This window comes from Apteryx mantelli, chromosome 14 (genome assembly GCF_036417845.1).
Source record: "Apteryx mantelli isolate bAptMan1 chromosome 14, bAptMan1.hap1, whole genome shotgun sequence".
Classification (NCBI taxonomy): domain Eukaryota; kingdom Metazoa; phylum Chordata; class Aves; order Apterygiformes; family Apterygidae; genus Apteryx; species Apteryx mantelli.
This window is the reverse complement of record NC_089991.1, coordinates 8780004-8797825: the sequence shown is the minus strand read 5'-3', so window position 1 is coordinate 8797825 and position 17822 is coordinate 8780004. Positions and strand designations below refer to the sequence as shown.

The 17822-nt window shown below is 42.7% G+C and overlaps 1 protein-coding gene across 1 annotated transcript in view; it reads right to left on the bottom strand.

Moving 5' to 3' along the window:
- Positions 1-460: 460 nt before the first annotated feature.
- The window catches only part of NSG2 (neuronal vesicle trafficking associated 2), a 37078-nt gene continuing 19716 nt past the window's right edge, over positions 461-17822 (bottom strand). The window contains exons 4-5 of the mRNA XM_067304839.1: positions 2203-2313; positions 461-656 (exon numbers count right to left, since the gene is read on the bottom strand). Coding sequence (XP_067160940.1) covers positions 465-656; positions 2203-2313 — 303 coding nt within the window. The 3' untranslated portion in view covers positions 461-464. The remainder of the gene's footprint in view (positions 657-2202; positions 2314-17822) is intronic.

The window sequence follows — 17822 nt, the reverse complement described above, 5'->3', positions numbered from 1 at the left end:
CAACACTGCAATGTGGTTTGTAACAGGTTCTCTCTACCCCGTCTCTCAAAATGATTTCAGCTATTCCTTCATTGCATGTTACACCCATGTCACAACTTTCCAGCAATAATACAACTTTGTGGGATTCTCTTTGCTGCTTTTATCCTCTCTGGCTGTTTATCTAATTTGCTTTTTTTGTTTTTTAATTTCTTTTTCTAACAAATAGTTAAGCAATGATTTAAAAATATTTTTACATTATAAGGTACAGTCAACATCAAACATGCCTTTGTACAAGAGCTCGACTCGGTTACAAATCAACAAGAACAATGCACGAAAAGAAATATCCATTAAGATGACTCCTGCACTTGGGTTTTATTTATTCTCGTCATGCTGTTAGCACAGCGCCCTCTCTCAACTAGAGCAATGCAGTATAGACATGGTGTTTTTTCCCCACCCTCCCACTTTCCCATCACCACTCATTAACTTTAATGACCTTCTGTCTTGGCAGCCTTGGCTTCGTGGTTTACCGATCCTGAAGAAAGCCAGGGAGATACAGACCGGGAGCTGGTTTGCTTAGCCATGCTGTAGTGGCTGATGACAGTGTAGAATCTGCCCCGGGAGTTTGAATCCTGTGCTGAGTAGTACGCATCCAGGGAGGCCGGGATGCACCGCTTATGCTAGAAAGAGGGAGAGAGCAAGAGAAGTAAATAGAGGTCCCATCAGGCTCAGGTCATTCTGAAAATCTCAATGTCAGTTGTTTGCAAGGATGATGTTTGACTCAGATCTGCTGCAGTAAGCGTGTCTGTGCAAACCCTACCGCTTTTCATCTGCTGTGGGAATGCACAAAGTTCTCGGATAAGACTCGGTCAGCATCCTTCAAAACCTGTTGCTATTGGCAACCCTGACTGCAGGCTGATTCGTTCATGGATTGGAAACAGGGACTGTAAAATGAAGATCTGACTAGTTCAGTCCATTACTGGCATGCAGAGATTAAGGCCCCTTGCTGAAGTCCTTGCAGAGCGTGTTGAGCTGCTCATATTACGTGCTGGATTGCAAGCTCTGTAGAGTGAAGTCCAGAATTAATCCTCAGACAGGTAGAGGACTGGCAGAGGCAGAGTAAGCTGCTTACATGCTGCTCTGTTACAGTGTGATATCTCTGACCTGTAGGATGACCACCTTGAGAGGTGATGGTAGGAAGTGTAGCCCAACTGGCCAGCCCTTTTCAGAGCTTCTTGTCTGTGTGGTCACTGCCAATGAGTCTCCTCTGCTCTAGTGTGGACACTTGTATGCTAAGAACTGCATAGATAAAACAATTCATTTCGCAATAACTATAAAAGAACAATCAAATAGTAACGAATGTTGGACCAGAGTGGAAGTAGTATCAAGGCCATAAAGGGCCTCAGGAGCAATTATTATTAAACCATGAGATAACCCAACTCCCAATTCAATGTTACTAGCCAAAATCTGAGTCCAAAACCTTTAATCTTTTCAGAAGTTCAGGTTTGGATCTGATTCTGAAATTCATGATTCAGTCCCAGCTCCACTTATAGAGAATAATTCTCAATGACTAATACACCAATGTGCTTACTTTATTTTCCAGCTCACAGACTATCCCCCATGTAGTCAAGACTCCTGTGAGTTTATGAGTTTATTCACAGCTGTCAGTGAACTATTTTGCAAACTTTTTTCTTTTAAATGTCAACAGACCAGGCAAAAATTTCTCTGGGGATATTTGATATAAACCCCCTGGATAAAAGGGTTTAAGCAATTAAGTTATATGGTTTTGTTCCTGATGGAGGCTGAAAAGCACCTCAAAAAGTGTACTATGCGGGTGAATTTGGATTTCTTTCAGAAAGGACACATGTGCCAGCACTCTGGGCGTTTGCTTTGCATTAAAATGCGTGCCAGTAAACCTCAGTCTCTTGAATGTGTGGGAAGCAAACGCAGTATTCCAGCTGCAATAAATCCATTCACAAATATGAGGGATTGTTCCTGAACATCTGTCTGTAGTGTTCACCAAATGCTAATCCCAACAATTACAATGTAACAGTAGCTGACAGAGGCAGATGCAAGTCCACATTTCCCACAACACTTTTCCCATTTCAACACATTCTTGCCAAATGTTCTGTTTGGCCTGGTCAAAAAAGCAGACTAGACTGTAACCATGTAGTCAATTAGAGTCTATCATTATCTCAGGCAATTCATCTGTCTGAAGTTTCTTACCTTATAAACAAATCCATCTGGGCAACTGTGGTCATAAGTAAAGGCTTTGTATACCACAAGAAACACTATGCAGGCAAGGAATGCAAGAGCCAGACTTATGAGGATAGTGACCTACAAAAGAGGGATAATATTACTCTACATATGTTAAAATGGCATATGAGCAACCTTATAATTAAATGACTTATAGTAACATCCATCCTAACAGACTGCAGTCTTCACTCCACTGTGTAGTACTTAACTAAGCATGGTAATTGAATGAATGCTATATTCAATAGCCCTGAATTCTGACGTCGCTTCTTCCCCTGCCCCCCCGTAGGCCTTCGGTAATGCATATTCTTGCATTTAACCCCTTGCGAATTTATGGGCTTTGCTAAGGCATTTGGTGTTCTCAGAGGCTTTGTGTTCCCATGCTCTCAGCTGTTCACCAAAAAGCATCATCTGCTAGCCCAGCAGGATCAGTCAGCAGCCACCCGCAGTCCACACGCATGGTCCCATCTGTGCAGATAAGGTTGCCTTACAGCCCTGGCAAGATCTTGGTTTTCTGATAGCAGAGGTAGGTGAGCAAGTACGAAGGATAAAGCCTTTGTAACACATGCCTTGTTGTGCTTTCTGGGTGATGCTACAAGGTTAAATTCTGCCTTGAGTAGCTTGCGAAAGGGAGGGTGGTAGAAAAGGAATCCTTCTCTATTTATCAAAGCTGTAAAAGGAAAATATCACAACTACTGACAAAGGCCAGCCAGCATATCCCACAGTATGTCCAAGAGTAGGCAGGCTGCAGGCATGGCCGTTGTCTCTGCAAGCCTCCCAGATGCCAGTGCTGGAGGCACCTGACACAATGAGCTTTTTGTGGCTCAAATATTCCTCCCCTCCCCATTCCCAAACTGCTGTTCCCATTGCTGAACAGTTTTGTTTCTTTGCTGCAGCTCCCTTCTCTAAAAAACATCCATGTCTCCATTAAATGAACTTGTTGGCCTCATTGAAATGTTTGGACTAAGCCCCTGATCCGTGATTTTAGCTGAGCTGTATCCTCCCTAAGGAATGAGCAAGGGTCCCAAATGCACTCTTGTTCATCTAGGGAGAGGCTCAAGTTCATATTTGCTCCATCAGCAAAGTTCCACTAAAATGCATGTTATAGTTCAAACATCTGCATCAGCATCAGCCCCACCTCCCTCCTCCCCTTCCCCAAATCTTTCTTGGTCCCAGCTGGTATTCAGCAAATGCAGGGTAAAAGGCTTTGTACTTCTATTGCCTAAATTACAGCAACCCATTCTGCTGAGGCTGCTGTCTCACACTAATCTGGATTGGCATAAAAAATAGCGTAATCCCTGGGGCTCAAGTGCTACCATGCAAACTGGAGTTCATAATCAAATGAACTCACTCACTGAGATAATGGGGCAAGTACAGCAATAGGGTAAACATTTAAAACTGTTGCATGGGCAACATGCTTGCCTGCATTGGGAAGAGACTGCAACGTTCTTGTGCTCTGTGAGCCAGTGTGGGAGCTTACATTAATGAAATTCCTATAGCAAAAGGTTGAGGCCAGGTGTGAGTTTACTGTAGGATAGGGATTAATGAGGGGTTTTACTTCCCCCCACCTCAGTCTGTTTGCTCCTGAATTCCACTTTCCCACCAGGGCACCAGGAGCCCAGTCCTGGGCTGCAAGTTCTCCCCAACCACTGGTCACGCTGAGACCTCTCAACTGAGAACAGCAATGGTATGAAGAGGCAGGTACTGCACACCTGCCCCTGGCTAACATCCCATGCCTGCACGCATGATGCATGCAGCCACACCATGCAACCCAGGGATGTTCTCACCCTCATGAAGAATCCTCCAGTGCCCCCCACCCCAAAAATCTAGGGGCTGCATCTACATGTACTAAAGGCAGTAATTATCACTTACTGCCCTAGCAAGGAAAAACAACACATTTTTCAGCTCTATCTAGTTATCCAGCTATTTGTCCAGCCACGTTTTTGTTGTTACAGTTATGTCATAATCATCTTTATTTTTTCATATGGGTGTCTAAGTACGTAAAGGTAGAAGCTGTTCCTTCACTGAAATTTATAGGAGAGTGGTGATGGTAGAAAGTGGGGAAATAGAGGTAATTTCTCCAGTATATTGGACAGAGAACAGCAGCTTATGAAGAGCAGTTTGGGCACATCTCAGAACTCATCAATAAAATATTGTTAATATTATTAATATAACAGTATTATATATTAGTAATATAACAATGAAGATATAATAATTGCTTAATATTGATTCACATTGAATTTTGCTCTGATTCTCTGCTTTGGTCATTGTAGCAGCTATAATTCTGAGAACCTATATGATATGCAGTCGCTGCTCAGACTCAAAGAAGCCACTGTAACTGCTTACAATGCAAGAAGAGACTTCTGACTCTCATCAGTCCTGCAGAAAGATGTGCTGCCTGGTGAGATTTAATCCTAAACACATAGAGCTTTGGGACTATTACTGACAGAAGCTAAAGAAGTCCTGGCAATGCCACCTGCAATGCTGGAACATCCAGAGCTACAATTTTGGTGGCTGTTTTAAGGAAGAGGAAAAGAAAGAGTGAAGTTAAATCTACATCCACTGTTAAATTTGACCCAACACATCCAGTTCAAATCTCAGGAAACAGAGAGGGATGGAGATTACGTCTAGCAGAAGAGATTCGTAAGTTCATTGTTAAGTCAGAATGTTTTAGAATAACGTATAAAAAGATAAGAACATTGGGGCTAATGGGCTTTCCCAGAGATGAATAGTTCACTGAAGCTCCGACCCTCCTTTTAGCATAATTATTCATACTAACCTCCTCCGTGAGTCCCAGTCTGCTGCAAAAGGGGTCAATTAAGCAAAGGGCAGATTCAAAGGGAAAAGCATGTACTGCTGGATCTCATCAAAGGACATGTGTAAGAGAGTCCTAGTGCACTAAAGAGGTAGATGGTAGACAGGTAGTACAGTTGTATGGATTTCACTAGTCTGATGAAGAAAATAGGGCCTCCACTTCTCCTCCAGCAACGCAGATTTGCATGCAAGTTTGAATGGAAAGTTTGGCTGGTATTATGATAGCCCATAGGTTCCCAACCCAAGGAAGCAATCTCCCTTTCTATACTGTTGCAGAGGAAGATGCCTCAGTTGGATTCCAGAGAGATGGAAACAGAATTTGCCATGGTTTCTGCCCCCAAAAGAAGTCAGATTACACCTGAAAAAATGCAAAAATGTCACTTTGAAAAAAAATAGTAAAAAGAAGAGACTTCCTGGATTAAGTATGCCAACACTGTCTACTTTTCCAATGAAAGATCAGGGAAAAAGACCACTTTCCCATATGATGCATCACAACCCAGCTCTGACAAGTCAAATGGCTATCAACTCTTCCCCATTTAAAATAAGAGCATGATAGGTTTGGCAGCTCCTTGGATAACAATCTCAGTAGCATTACAAAGATGACAATGCCACAATTCCCCTTCAAGGTTAGTTTGACGGCACTAAAGCAAGATGTGCATGTTGCTCTACCAAAACCAATGTTTAGACAGCAGTCCTGGCCAAAAATTCAGAAAATATGAATCATTCAGCTTTCTGGTGTGGCTGTTCTGCCCTAATTACAATGTACAGTGAATGAAGAACTCTTGCTTGGGTTAACCCGAAAGAACAAACTAGGGCTCAGGGCAAAGGAAGAGACAAATGGCACTGAAATTACACAGAATACTATCCGAGAATGCATAGAATGACACTCAGAGAGAAGCACCTCTTGTTTCTGTGAACTAAGAAGCTGCTCATCCCCTAGCCAATTTTAGTGAATACAACCTTTCTCAGCAGGGCTAACTAAAGCCACCTACATGCAGGCGCACATACCCTCCTGCACATATAATTCCTACTGCCCTGGCATCTATTTTGTTCTTTTCTCCCCCTCTGCATCAGTTTCCTCCACCCCAGAGGGCTCCCTCAGGGCTGACTGTGCCTAGAGAAGAGGATGTGAAAAGGGAGTAGCCCCTGGACTGTGGGATATCTCCCTCGCCCTGAATGACTCCTTGGCTGCCTTCTCCAAGAGTGGCCACCAAAGTCTCCTTCAACTCTTGTCACTCTGAGCCAGCTAAAGTGGTCAAGCTCTTCCTTTATCCTTTAAGAAAGAAAGAACTGAGCTGTCTGGGACTAGAATGAATTTCTCTTGTATTGTTAAATCCAATGTACACACACAGCCTATGGAAATGACCATTAATAATGTGATGAGACTGGTTCCTTTCCTCTTGTCTGCCCACCAAGTCCCTAAAGATAATAAATTCCCCTCTGCTCTGCTGCTCTGCTCCAGCAAAGTGCTGACACCCAATTCATTACCTCCCAGGAGCAGGTCCCTCCGCTGAGCCTTCCCCTCCCTCCTGGGTGTAATTGAGCCCACTGTCACCTCCCTCCTGCCCTTTCATGCACTTGCAAAATTACAGCGTGACACAATATTAGACACGATGATACATAGTGTAAAATTGCTCCGGGATGAAATGTCACAAATATGTTAAAACCCAGAGGAAAGGGAAGAAAAATCCACCCCCGGATATTTTGCCAAGCCAGAGCTAAGATCCACCCCTCTAACTATTCTAGAGAATACAAAGCTTCATTAACATTCAAACACCAAAGAATCACAGAGATGCAATACCTAATAAACCTCCACTTTTTTTTATGAATAACATGAACCTTGGCAGTCTCTAAGCAATATAAACACTCACAGAGGGGAAATAAAATTTAGTGAGCAGATAAAATCTAGGAGTGCTGCAGGCATGAATCTGTCATGTGTGACTGCTCTACTGGGTAAATGAAGGGGGTTTTTTTTGCCCTCCCCATCCCCAAAGCCGTATATAGTGCCCAAAGATTCACTTAAAAGGGGTGGCCTGCCGTAATGAAGAAAAGAGAACATTGCTACCACACCAAAAACTCCCCAACAACCACAAAACATGGAAAAAGGCTTCATCTAAGGCCCCTGACAGCAATGAAAGATTGTGTCAACTTCCCATCAGCAACAGTGCACTTGGCTTGGTTCCTCCCCACCTTTCCCATAGATGAAGCGCGTGCTGCATTATCCCAACAACATGGATAAAAACAGACATATCTTCATAAAGCAACAGGACATAAGTTGCCATTAGGTTTTCCTCCAGTGAGATGATATCTAATTGCAATTGTGTTCCTGTTAACCTGGCTTTCATGTAGCATCCATCCAAATATCTTTCTAACCGTGTTTAATTCAAATGGCTGCCTGTGATTTTTTTTTTTTCCATCAAGAATTCCCTTTGTCCCTCCCTAGGTACAGTGTAAAGTCTTATTTAAAAGCAAACAACAGAACAATGCCACATCCAAACAGCAGAGCATTCTTTTAACAGCCACTTCCATTTCAAGGTTTCTACATTTTTATTCCTTATGTTTTCCCTGGCAAGATTTTTCTGTTTGAAAGTTAGTTTTTCAGAGAGGATGCGCACTCTTCACTCCCCATGGAAGTCAGCAAGAGCTGGGAGTGCCTGGTCCCTCTGAAAATTGAGCCGTGTGGGCTTTGACTTGCACATGGGGATCTGACAACAGTACTGACAACCTGCTGCGCTATTGAGTCTGCAGTGAGCTGACACGCGCTGGCCTTTGGGCTGGTACGGACTGTCCCACAAATCAATGAGGTAGTTCAGTGCCTAAGAGCCCCGGGTAATCTGAACTCTCTGGAAATACCTGGAAAAAAAGGAAGACGAGAAAAGCAGAGCCTGAACTGAGGTTGGTGGGAATACTACTGCACAGAGCAGATATCCATAAGGAACATTTTTCAGGCAGTGTAGGTGGGGGAAGGGTCTGTCAGCAGATGGCAGTTCCCTCGAATTTATGCACTGTTTGAACTGAGTTGACAAATATTTTTTTTTTCCCAGTGGGGATTAGATGCAGACTGCTCTGTGTTACTATTCTGCATCCAGCCCACGTTGGTGAGTTGTGGGGGTGTGGTTTTTTCAACTTAAGCCACATACTACTTGCATTACCAGCTGGAGGAACATAACTTATAATCACAGCTCTGGTGTCAGGGCTTGTCATTCTACCTTTATGTTTTGTTCACAGGCTCTGCTGATGGTGTAGCGTACTGTGAGGACTCAGCATAAAAATGGTAAAAAAAAATCAGCTACAGGAAAAATAACATGGGCACTCAAATGCAAGCTACCTCACAGCAGAACACAGAAGATGACGTCTTACAAACTGTGAAACAACACCTTTTAAAGACATAAAGGATTTTTTCTAAACCAAAACATGATTAAACTATGAAATTAAACATTACTAATCTAGCAAATTTACATTGTACAATATTGTTAGCAGAAGGAGCTTAGTAAGACTCTAAAAGCAGTAGACATTCATATGAAGAGCCTCCACATGGCTTAAACTAGGACTCAACAAAATGAAAGGGGCAACCCTGTCTTCCCCCATCGAGTTCTCCTGTTTGAAGTCATAGACCAGTCATTCAGACACAGATCCACAAAGGCAGGCAGGTGTCTGAGTCCCCTTTAGTTTCCTATAGGACACTGAAATCAGTGGTAATTAGGCACCTCCTGTAGGCCCAGGTGGCTTTAGAGGGGTAAGAAACGTCTGTTCTGGGCTTTTGCACATATTCTTCTGACACATCTGGCACTGGGTCAGTAAAATGGGTTTCCAGGCGAGATGGCCAGTTAGTCTGACACAGCACCATAATTCCAGTGCTCCACTACTAAAACTCAATGCTATCACTGCTCAAAATCAGGCAGCAGCCTTCTTATCCACTCCCTAAAATTAGCGTGGAAGATCGCTGCGCTGCCCTCTCTTCGGGGGAACAGCTGCAGTCATCCAGCTGTGGGGCTCAGCCAGAACTGCCTGCTGCTTGTGGACCAGGCACAGGCCGCGGGTTCCCATGAGTCCGAAACCACCCTCCATTTGCTGCCTAAGTGGAGCAATTCTCATGACACAGATAACATGAACTCCCTCAATCCATCTGAAGAAAACAGTGCAGAAAATCTCTCCCATATTCATGCAACTCTTCTGGTGCAGGGCTTTTCATTAGCATGGGTGGGATTTCTTATACTGTATATCTATCAAGAAAGCGCTTTTTCTAACCCTGGCAAACAAATGTTTGACTCTGGACACCTTTCCCACTGCTCAGAGCACTCAATATATATGCTCAAGATATGAATACAGTTTATAGAAGAATCAGCCAGACAAGCAGCACCCAGAGAAGGGTTAATGTGCTCAGAGTGTACAGAGTTGTGTGTTACCACGAAGGAGATCAGAGTTTGATTCCTGGGTAAAGATCATTTACCATGGAAAAATCCCTGGAAAATTCTGCACAGTCTTTCTAATCTTAGCAGCTGTGGTGGGAATAGGGGATCTCAGAAGCCAGATGCCTCTGCCCATTCCTGCACTGTATTCTCATGCTCTCGCTGCATTCAGGTTTGTCAGGAAGCAATGCCACCACAGATGTAAGGTCTGGTTCTCCAAGATACATTCAGTGTTGCTAGGTATTGGGAAATTTTGTGACCTTTCATAGGCAATTCAGCCATAAGAAATTCTGTTGCTTTTAATTTTCTCTTTATAGAAGAAGAAAGACTGAATGCGGGAAAATTCAGTACTAAACAAAATTGGCAGAATTTCTGTCAAGATTATTTTCACAGGAGGGTGTAACAGCAATGAATGACAGGCTTTTTCCATAGTTTAGGCTAATACCATCCCACTTGGAAACCTATCAATCCATTGACAGTGCTGTTAACTTGCACATAAGAAGAAAAAACACAAAATCGTCAATCAATTTGCCATGCAGCCAGTCCCAGAGGTCCTGTTGCTCAGTAGAAAGGTTTCAGCTGTAAGAGCCACTCACTACAAGTTCAAGAAGATTCCATTATAAGGACTTATTTTTACAGTGAAAAATTGAGGACAGTAATTTTTTTCCGTTCATCCCATAACTTCTTCAAGCTGACAATCAGATGTTAAGATCGACAACATCAAATCTAGACATGAAAGCTATAGCTAAACTGAAAGGCTCAGGAGCACTTCCCAGATCCTGCTGTATTTCCTGGCTGCCTCCCACCCATACGCCAGGATGAAATCCAAGTGTGAACCACCCCACCATCTGAATCAGCACTGGATATGCATCTGGGTTGCTAATGTAAGAAAACCTAGACGTGTAGGCAGAGAGGGAGCCACAGGTTGGCAGGTCACTGGGATCGATCAGGGGGAGAAGGACTCAGAAATACACCACTGAGCATAGCTGCCCCACTGCTCAGACTCAGCCAAAGAAACAGTGTGCCGCACTGCCCTCTTACACAGACTGATTGCTCTCCTGGTAAAACTGGTCTGGCTGCACTTCCTAGAAAATGGCATTTCACACCTGATTTAGAATAATCTTTCTGTAATAAGTATCTAGTTTTGCTAATTTTTTTGGAAACAATTTAACCTGTGGAATTTTGGAAGGATGGATCAGACTAACCAAAAAATAGTGGCACACTTGATTTTTCATAATAGCTTGGTACTGTTCAGGAAGATGTAGGATTTGTTTTTCATTATCACAGCACAGCTGTATTCCAGATGGTTTTCAGATTCTTAAGGAGCCTATAGGAGATGTTTTGTAAGAGGGAAATGTCCTCAGTTGTGTACCTAAGTCTTCAGAGCCATGGAAAATACTTCTCTGAGCTACATGGCTTCTTACACAAAGCTTAAGGAGTTTTTTGTTCTTATCTTAGAATCCATAACTATAAAAAAATTTGGCCCCAATTCTCTTCTTGACTTCTAAGAGTGCTGAATACTGTCCATGAGAAAGGTATAGTCTTGGAGTGGGAAAACATCTCACATCTGCTCCACTATTTCATGGGATCCCTTCAGCTCATACAGCTCAGGAATCAAAGTCCAAATGACTTGCAGGGTTGAGGCATGAAAAATAGAGGGTCGTCTCTCCCAGTCCCCCTAAAGTCCCAAAGGTACCCACTTGTAGCAGCACAAGGTATCTTTGAGCCAGTTTATTGTGTCAGCCGTGTCCCCTTTGGCTCTTACCCGCCACTTCTCCACCAGCAAACCTCTCCACATTCAGAAATCTAAAAAGAAGCATCTGTCTGCTGAGATGACTAGGTACCCACCAGCAATTCCTCTGCTCTGTGCCTTGTAATACTGTGAGTGCAGCATGAGCGTGGAACAAGAACACCATGTTTCTAAGCAATTTGTCAAATAATTAAATTATGTGCACAATAACTAGCTGGCTCAATTATATTAGCCAGTCTCCATCATGTAATATAATTTCTAGTGGCTGTTTAGGCACTAATAGCCTCAGATCTTTTTAACTGTGCCTGGTGCCAGCTGCGGTCTGCATGACGTCTTTCTGTGCCAAGTCAAAACCCTGGAATGGAAAATTCATGGCTCAGTTTACAAGCCCCCATTCCTTACGGAATTTCTAAAATGCCATTTTCAATGAGGGTGCTTTGACTGTTGAATATTAGTGAATTTCCACTTAGATAAATAAAAAGCTCTGTTTGTTTTGCTTTGTTTTCTTTTCTGGCATTTAATGCCGTAAGAAATCTTTCCTCTAATACCTTAATAAAAGTTCACTGGAGGACAGACCAAACAGCTGTTTTTTGCCTGCTAACAACAAGCACTTTCAAATATGTGCTGTGTTACATGTGACATGCAAAAGTCGATTATTTATACTACGTCATCTGTGCAGAAAACTGGATGACTTGCTTCTACAGGAGCAAGCCGCAGAAGCACAAACACACTCCAATTTTGAGCTCTTACCGCTAAAGTGTAAAGCCCTTCCCCTTAGGGTAAGCTCCAGCACGGTCCCTCATGCTCAGAATAGGCTGGTATATTGAGATGCTATAGTATTGCTTCTAGGAACTCCAAACAAATACACTGCCTTTTTGGCAGAGCGTACAGGTGATTAAAAGGACTTTTTCCTCTCCTCCTACAAAGATTTTTTTTTTTCTCCTTTTTCAACCACCACAAGTCCTCCCTCCTTATTTCTGTGACTCTGTTACTTTAAAAAGGAAAGAACCAAAAATAAAAAAGAACAAGTGGAGTGACTCAGCAGTCCTATTTGTAATGGTGCTTTTCTTCCAAAATCCATGGTCCCAATTACACCTGGCACACCATTTCATGGACAAGCTTTTGGAAAACATAAGCAGAGCATGCTGGAAGAGGCTTCCTTCCAGATCACTAATTTGAGATGGTTTTTCAATTAGTGGGATTGTGGTAGACAGATACATCACCTCCACAGCTAACCCTTCATCAGTGACACGCTGCAACTTCTGACCGCATTGCGCAATGACTTGGCTGTGACATTTCCTCCGTTCGTTGCACATGGGACACAGCAATGGATGCCTCAGCTCATCAAGAACCCTTTTTAAATGCATAGATGGGAATAAGAGATAAAGTCATCAATAAAATGTCTCCTTGCCTACCCTTTATCTGCCAGAACTCAACTTGAAAAGTTTATTACATGCAAAATCTTCCTTCTTCCTATTTCCCTAAGGCTGGCAAAGTATTAGGAACTTCTAGTAAGAATGGGTCCAGTGATAAGCACATGACCAACAGACTCAGGGAATGCAGGTCGTGTTCCTTGCTTTAAGGCCATCTTCCTGTGAGACCTGCCATGAGACACTCAGACCCAGCTCCACCATTTGTCCTCCACTGATAATCACAGACCCTCTGGCAGGACCCATCCAAACTGCAAGCACTCAAGTCTCCTAAAGCTTGGCCTTCTGAGGGCCCACATGTGCAAAGCCACCCAAGCACAGCTTCCATCCCACAGCTAAGGATCTGACTGGTTTGAAGGAAAAGATGAGGCATGATTGCTTTATTAAGTTACCTTCTTTTATATGCAAGGCAATTTTTGAACCAAAACCTTCAGACTCAAGTATTGATGTACTGGGCTAAGGCACAAAATGGTGTTTCCGCAGGCATATTTTCCTGTTTATTATTTGCCTCTCCAGTCACTTTTTTAAATTTTGATTTTACATGTGACACTACCATTTTCCTCATCATTCATCACAACAGCAGATGCCCAGAACAATTAAGCTGTTTATATGCCAGGGCACGAGATAACTTTTCCCTCACCTCTCCCCAGTCCCATGAACTATTTAGATAAAGTGAAATCTAAGGTCAAGCTTGCACATATTAAAAAACCTTTGGTCCATGCACCTGCAGTTTAAAAAAATAAAAAATCAGTTGAAAGCCTGTTCCTTCAAGAAGGTCAACATATTCACATGCATTTTGGCATCTATGCCTGCCATCATGGGTCCAGAAATAAAGCTAATAATATGACAGTATTCAGGTCCAGTATACCCATTTCTCTTAAAAAGACTACTGTTATTATGTGGTGCTTCACACAAGGACACACTGGGATTTGGCCATCAAAGCGTTCCCTGGGTAGCCTATGAATTCAAAGCTTTTCCATTTTAAATTAGAATTGTGAAGCTTTATTCCTGTGAATGACTTACAAAAGCTACTATTTTTGAAACAAACAACAAAAATGAATAATCTTGCTGATTATGATGCCTTCAAAGGCATGAGGCCAGTTCCATTAGCTGTGGATCTGGCCCAACAGGCTTAATAAATCTGCAAGTATTGACAGGAGGGAGCTCAGGTCTGTTTAACATTCAATCAGCAGCCTGTGCTGCTTTATAAATGGAGAAATGGAACATTACATAAAGGGGGAAAAAAAAGAAAAGGAAAAAAAAGAGAGAGTAAAGCATTTCACTTCCCCGATTTTTTTTTTTTTTTTTTTTTTTTAAGCATTCTGTGGTTTGGCTGCAACATTCAAAATGCACTTCACAACAGTCAAAAAACTTTGCCTTGGCTTCAGTCAGCTGAAATCTCTTCCCCCTCCATCCCATTAGGTCCCTTTTGCTATATTAGTCAAACTGGCTTTAAGCATATTTCATTCCACCTCCAATGCTGACAAGAAAATTACCCAGCAAACAGGGTTTATTGGGAAGGGGGAGAACAGGCCTACCAGAAGGAGACATAATGACATTGTGTTGTTGAAGACAAAGATACAGTGTAAGAAATCAATCAAACTAAATGGAAACTGCAATTATATTTTGTAATTAGTGTACTGGGTATTTCCATCCAGCCCCTTATGAAAATCTTATCCAAGCTCTTGGTTCCAATTGTGACAATATAGCAAAGGCTCAGCTGAAGTTTCTGGTCTATAACTCCTTTCTTTCTCTAATATATAATGGTTTAGAGAATTCAGATTCAGCAGGTCTACCCCACAAACCCTTACTCATGTGAAAAGTCTTTATGACTTGAATTTCTAGACATGTTTTGCATGACAATTAACATTCTTCTTCTCTCCAAAAATCAATTAAAATAAAAAAAAAAAGTCTCTGAACAAATTTCTTCAGTTGATTATTCTGTCAGTGCACATAGATGGCAAAAATAAAAACATTTGAGGTATTTTGTCCAATTTTGCAAAAGAGAGTGTGTTTGTGCATATAAAAAGGATATAAAACATGAATATACTTTAAGGAATGATCCATTTCATGTAAAACCCATACCTTTTTTTTTCTCTTTTTTTCTTTTCTTTGGTATATGGTCCCCAATCCAGTCTATATTAGTAAAATTTATATTCTAGTAAAATCCAAATGTATGTTTTAGACATGAAAAGTCTTTGTGGCTTGACTTTCCTTGGACCTAATCTGTGCCGGAGAACCAGGTATTAGCTGGTAACTATCAGAAAAACTTCAGACTTTTACACAGACAGGGGAATGGAAAGCTGGCAGAGTTTATTGTACCGTATCTAGGGATGCTGTCAGAACTATCTGTTTTTCAGTGGTTGAGCCACAAATCCACGCTCACCCTCACAGCTCAGAATTGTCACTGGTGAGCACAAATGGCACCATCAATCTATCATCTCCGTGCAAGCTGTGAGACTGACTGGGACACATATGACCTATCCTCTGCTGTTCCCATTACCGCCAGAAAAGGGGGAGAAGAAGAATGATTGCTGAGCTCTGGCAGAAAGATGATGAGCAACATTTCTCATTTCCTTCCATATGCACCACAAGCGGGAGTGTAAGAGCAGCCTGAATCCATGCAGGCGCTAGTTTGCACCAGATATGAGTAGACCAGAGGCCAGGCAAGGCAGAGCACTGGATTTGTCTCGGTGGGGGAACCGTGACCCTCCACACTGCAGTGGAAAATAATTCTTACTACCAAGCTCCAAAGATGATGCACAGCTCGAGCTCCAGAGACAAGTCGCTCCATCACTCCCTGGAGAAGATTTAGGTGCAGTGAGGGCTGCCTGACATTTCTTCAACAGGAATATACCAGAAGAAGGGAATAATGCAACCGCCTGAGGCACCACAGATAGAGCAGAAGGGAATCCCAGATCGCTGGGAAAGGAGATTTCCTGACGATAGTTGAGTACTCCCAAAGGGAGTGAATAAGCATCCAAATCAATCCCTGGAGACCAAGAGGCATCCTTGTACTGAAATCTACCCAAGACCCTCTTTGAATGCATGACCCAAAAGGAAACTACTACACCCTCCCCTAAGCTGGTGCCAGCGGGACACAAAGGCCTGAATACTACTGCTGCTGCTTACGTGCTCCCTCGTGCCTGCCACCTTTCCAATTTTCCTCCGCTATTCCCCCTGCTTTGCTGGATCACACAGCCCATCGGAGCGCTGTGTAGTGTGCAGCCCGGAAACAACATCTCAGCCACATTAGCAATTATCACCAAAGTGAGAAAAATCTCTGTGTATTAGAGCGTATTCCCTCCCTTGAGCACCACTCACATTAGTCAGTGTAATGGGATCTTTCAGCAGCCACTCTGCATCTTGGAGATAACTGATGTGATGTGGCAGTTGCCATGGCAATGTTGTTATTGTTAGTATTAAAAAGCTGTAAGGAAAATTGTTCTGCTCACACTCAGAGGACCCCTTCTCTGTGAGTTACTCCTGCCCTGTGGTAACTTAACAATTAAAAGATCCTCTAATTTTATTTAGCTATTGAATGAGCACAGTGAAATGCCCCAGATCACTCTCTTGGGATTCATTCCTTTGCAGGTGAGAGGGGGAACTATCAGCGTAAAGCAATACCCTAGAGGTGAAAGCGGAACATCCTATACAGAAGCTTGTGGGAACCACAGTGTGGAAGGGAGTGCGGGAAAAGTGTTGGGGGGCACAGAAATATGGGAATGCCACAGCCTGGGCGGTACAGGAGAGCACAGGAGGTGACCACCCACCCAGCTGCACTGGTGGTGTGCCCTTTAAAAATGAGGGCAGGATGGAAAGGTAGATAAATTTATGCATTCAGGGAAATGAGGCAGTTCTCCAAGCTATGCTCAAAGTGCAGTCATTTGGCAGTACGTCTCTAGAGGCCACGTGGCAATTCTCTGCGCCACACTCTGCAAGACACTTGTGCTTATGTCTTGGCACATCTTACCTTCAGACACAAAAGTGATCAAGATCTGCCTCTGCTGAACAGTAAAACTCCCATTTTCTTCCACAGGCATACAAGCTGAGGACCTTCCCTTCTCTCCAAACAGCAATGCCTGTCACATGAGGAGCCTCTCACTACAAGATCTAGCTAAAGACCTTGGGGATTTGATGGGTCAAATTCTACCGGTGCAAACAAGTAAAGCATCTTACATTTCAGCAAAGCTGCTACCAACCAGAAATCAGGCCCTGGCCCAGGAAAAAAAAGGTCTCTTTCTTAATTAGGAGCCACCCATTTCAGATACAAGCATGTTTTTGATAATGAACAATTATTGCATCATAGTCTGTTTTGTAGGGTGTAGCTGGAGACAGAATTTGTTCTATGTCTTTTGCATTAGGTCAGAGGAAATTAATTGTTTCAATATGAGTATTTCAATAACGGAGACATTTGAATGGGTTCCACCATATTTTAAGAACCTGATGAAAAGTGTGTTGAATCATTACATCCACTAGATATTGGAACTGCGTATATTAGAGCAGTTTTCGGGGCGGAGGGAGAGGTGGGAGGGTTGATCTAGTGATAAGAAATCTATTGTCATTGCATACTCAACAGGAATGGATTACACAGCCAGTGACTCTGAAAATGAATTTGCCACGTTATAGCAAAAAGAGTGAAGTTCCCAGTCTTGTTCAGTGAAGCAGTGATCAATACTTGCAACTGATCTTTCCAGCTAGATAAATTGCTCACAAGAAAACGTCTTCTTAAACATCTCAATTTCTCCCCCATATACCCATTCCCAACTTGTTCTGCTACAGACATGTACAGGTTTAATTATTGCAACTCTGAGAGACTGGTAATTTTAGCTTTCGTAAGAAAACGATCTATGAAAAGGAAAGAACTGTGAAAGACTGGAGAGGTCAGGTAACTATGGTAGGTAACTATCACCCAGGTATTTCATTAAATCACTGTCTCCCTGAAAGGGCAGTAATCAATAGTTCTTAGAGCGTTTAGTGGTCAAACTGGATGTGCAGTGAACTTACTTGTGTAATAAAGAATGAAGCTTGTGCAAAACCAGTAACTGACTGGCAGCTACATGTAGATTCAGCCTCACTCACCATGTTATAAACTCTAATGAAGCCTGTGCTAAAAGGCCTCTCCAGCCCAGGCTTTAGTGGAGCCTAAGGAAAACGGAAAACTCTAGGCAAACTCAGGACTAGCACAGG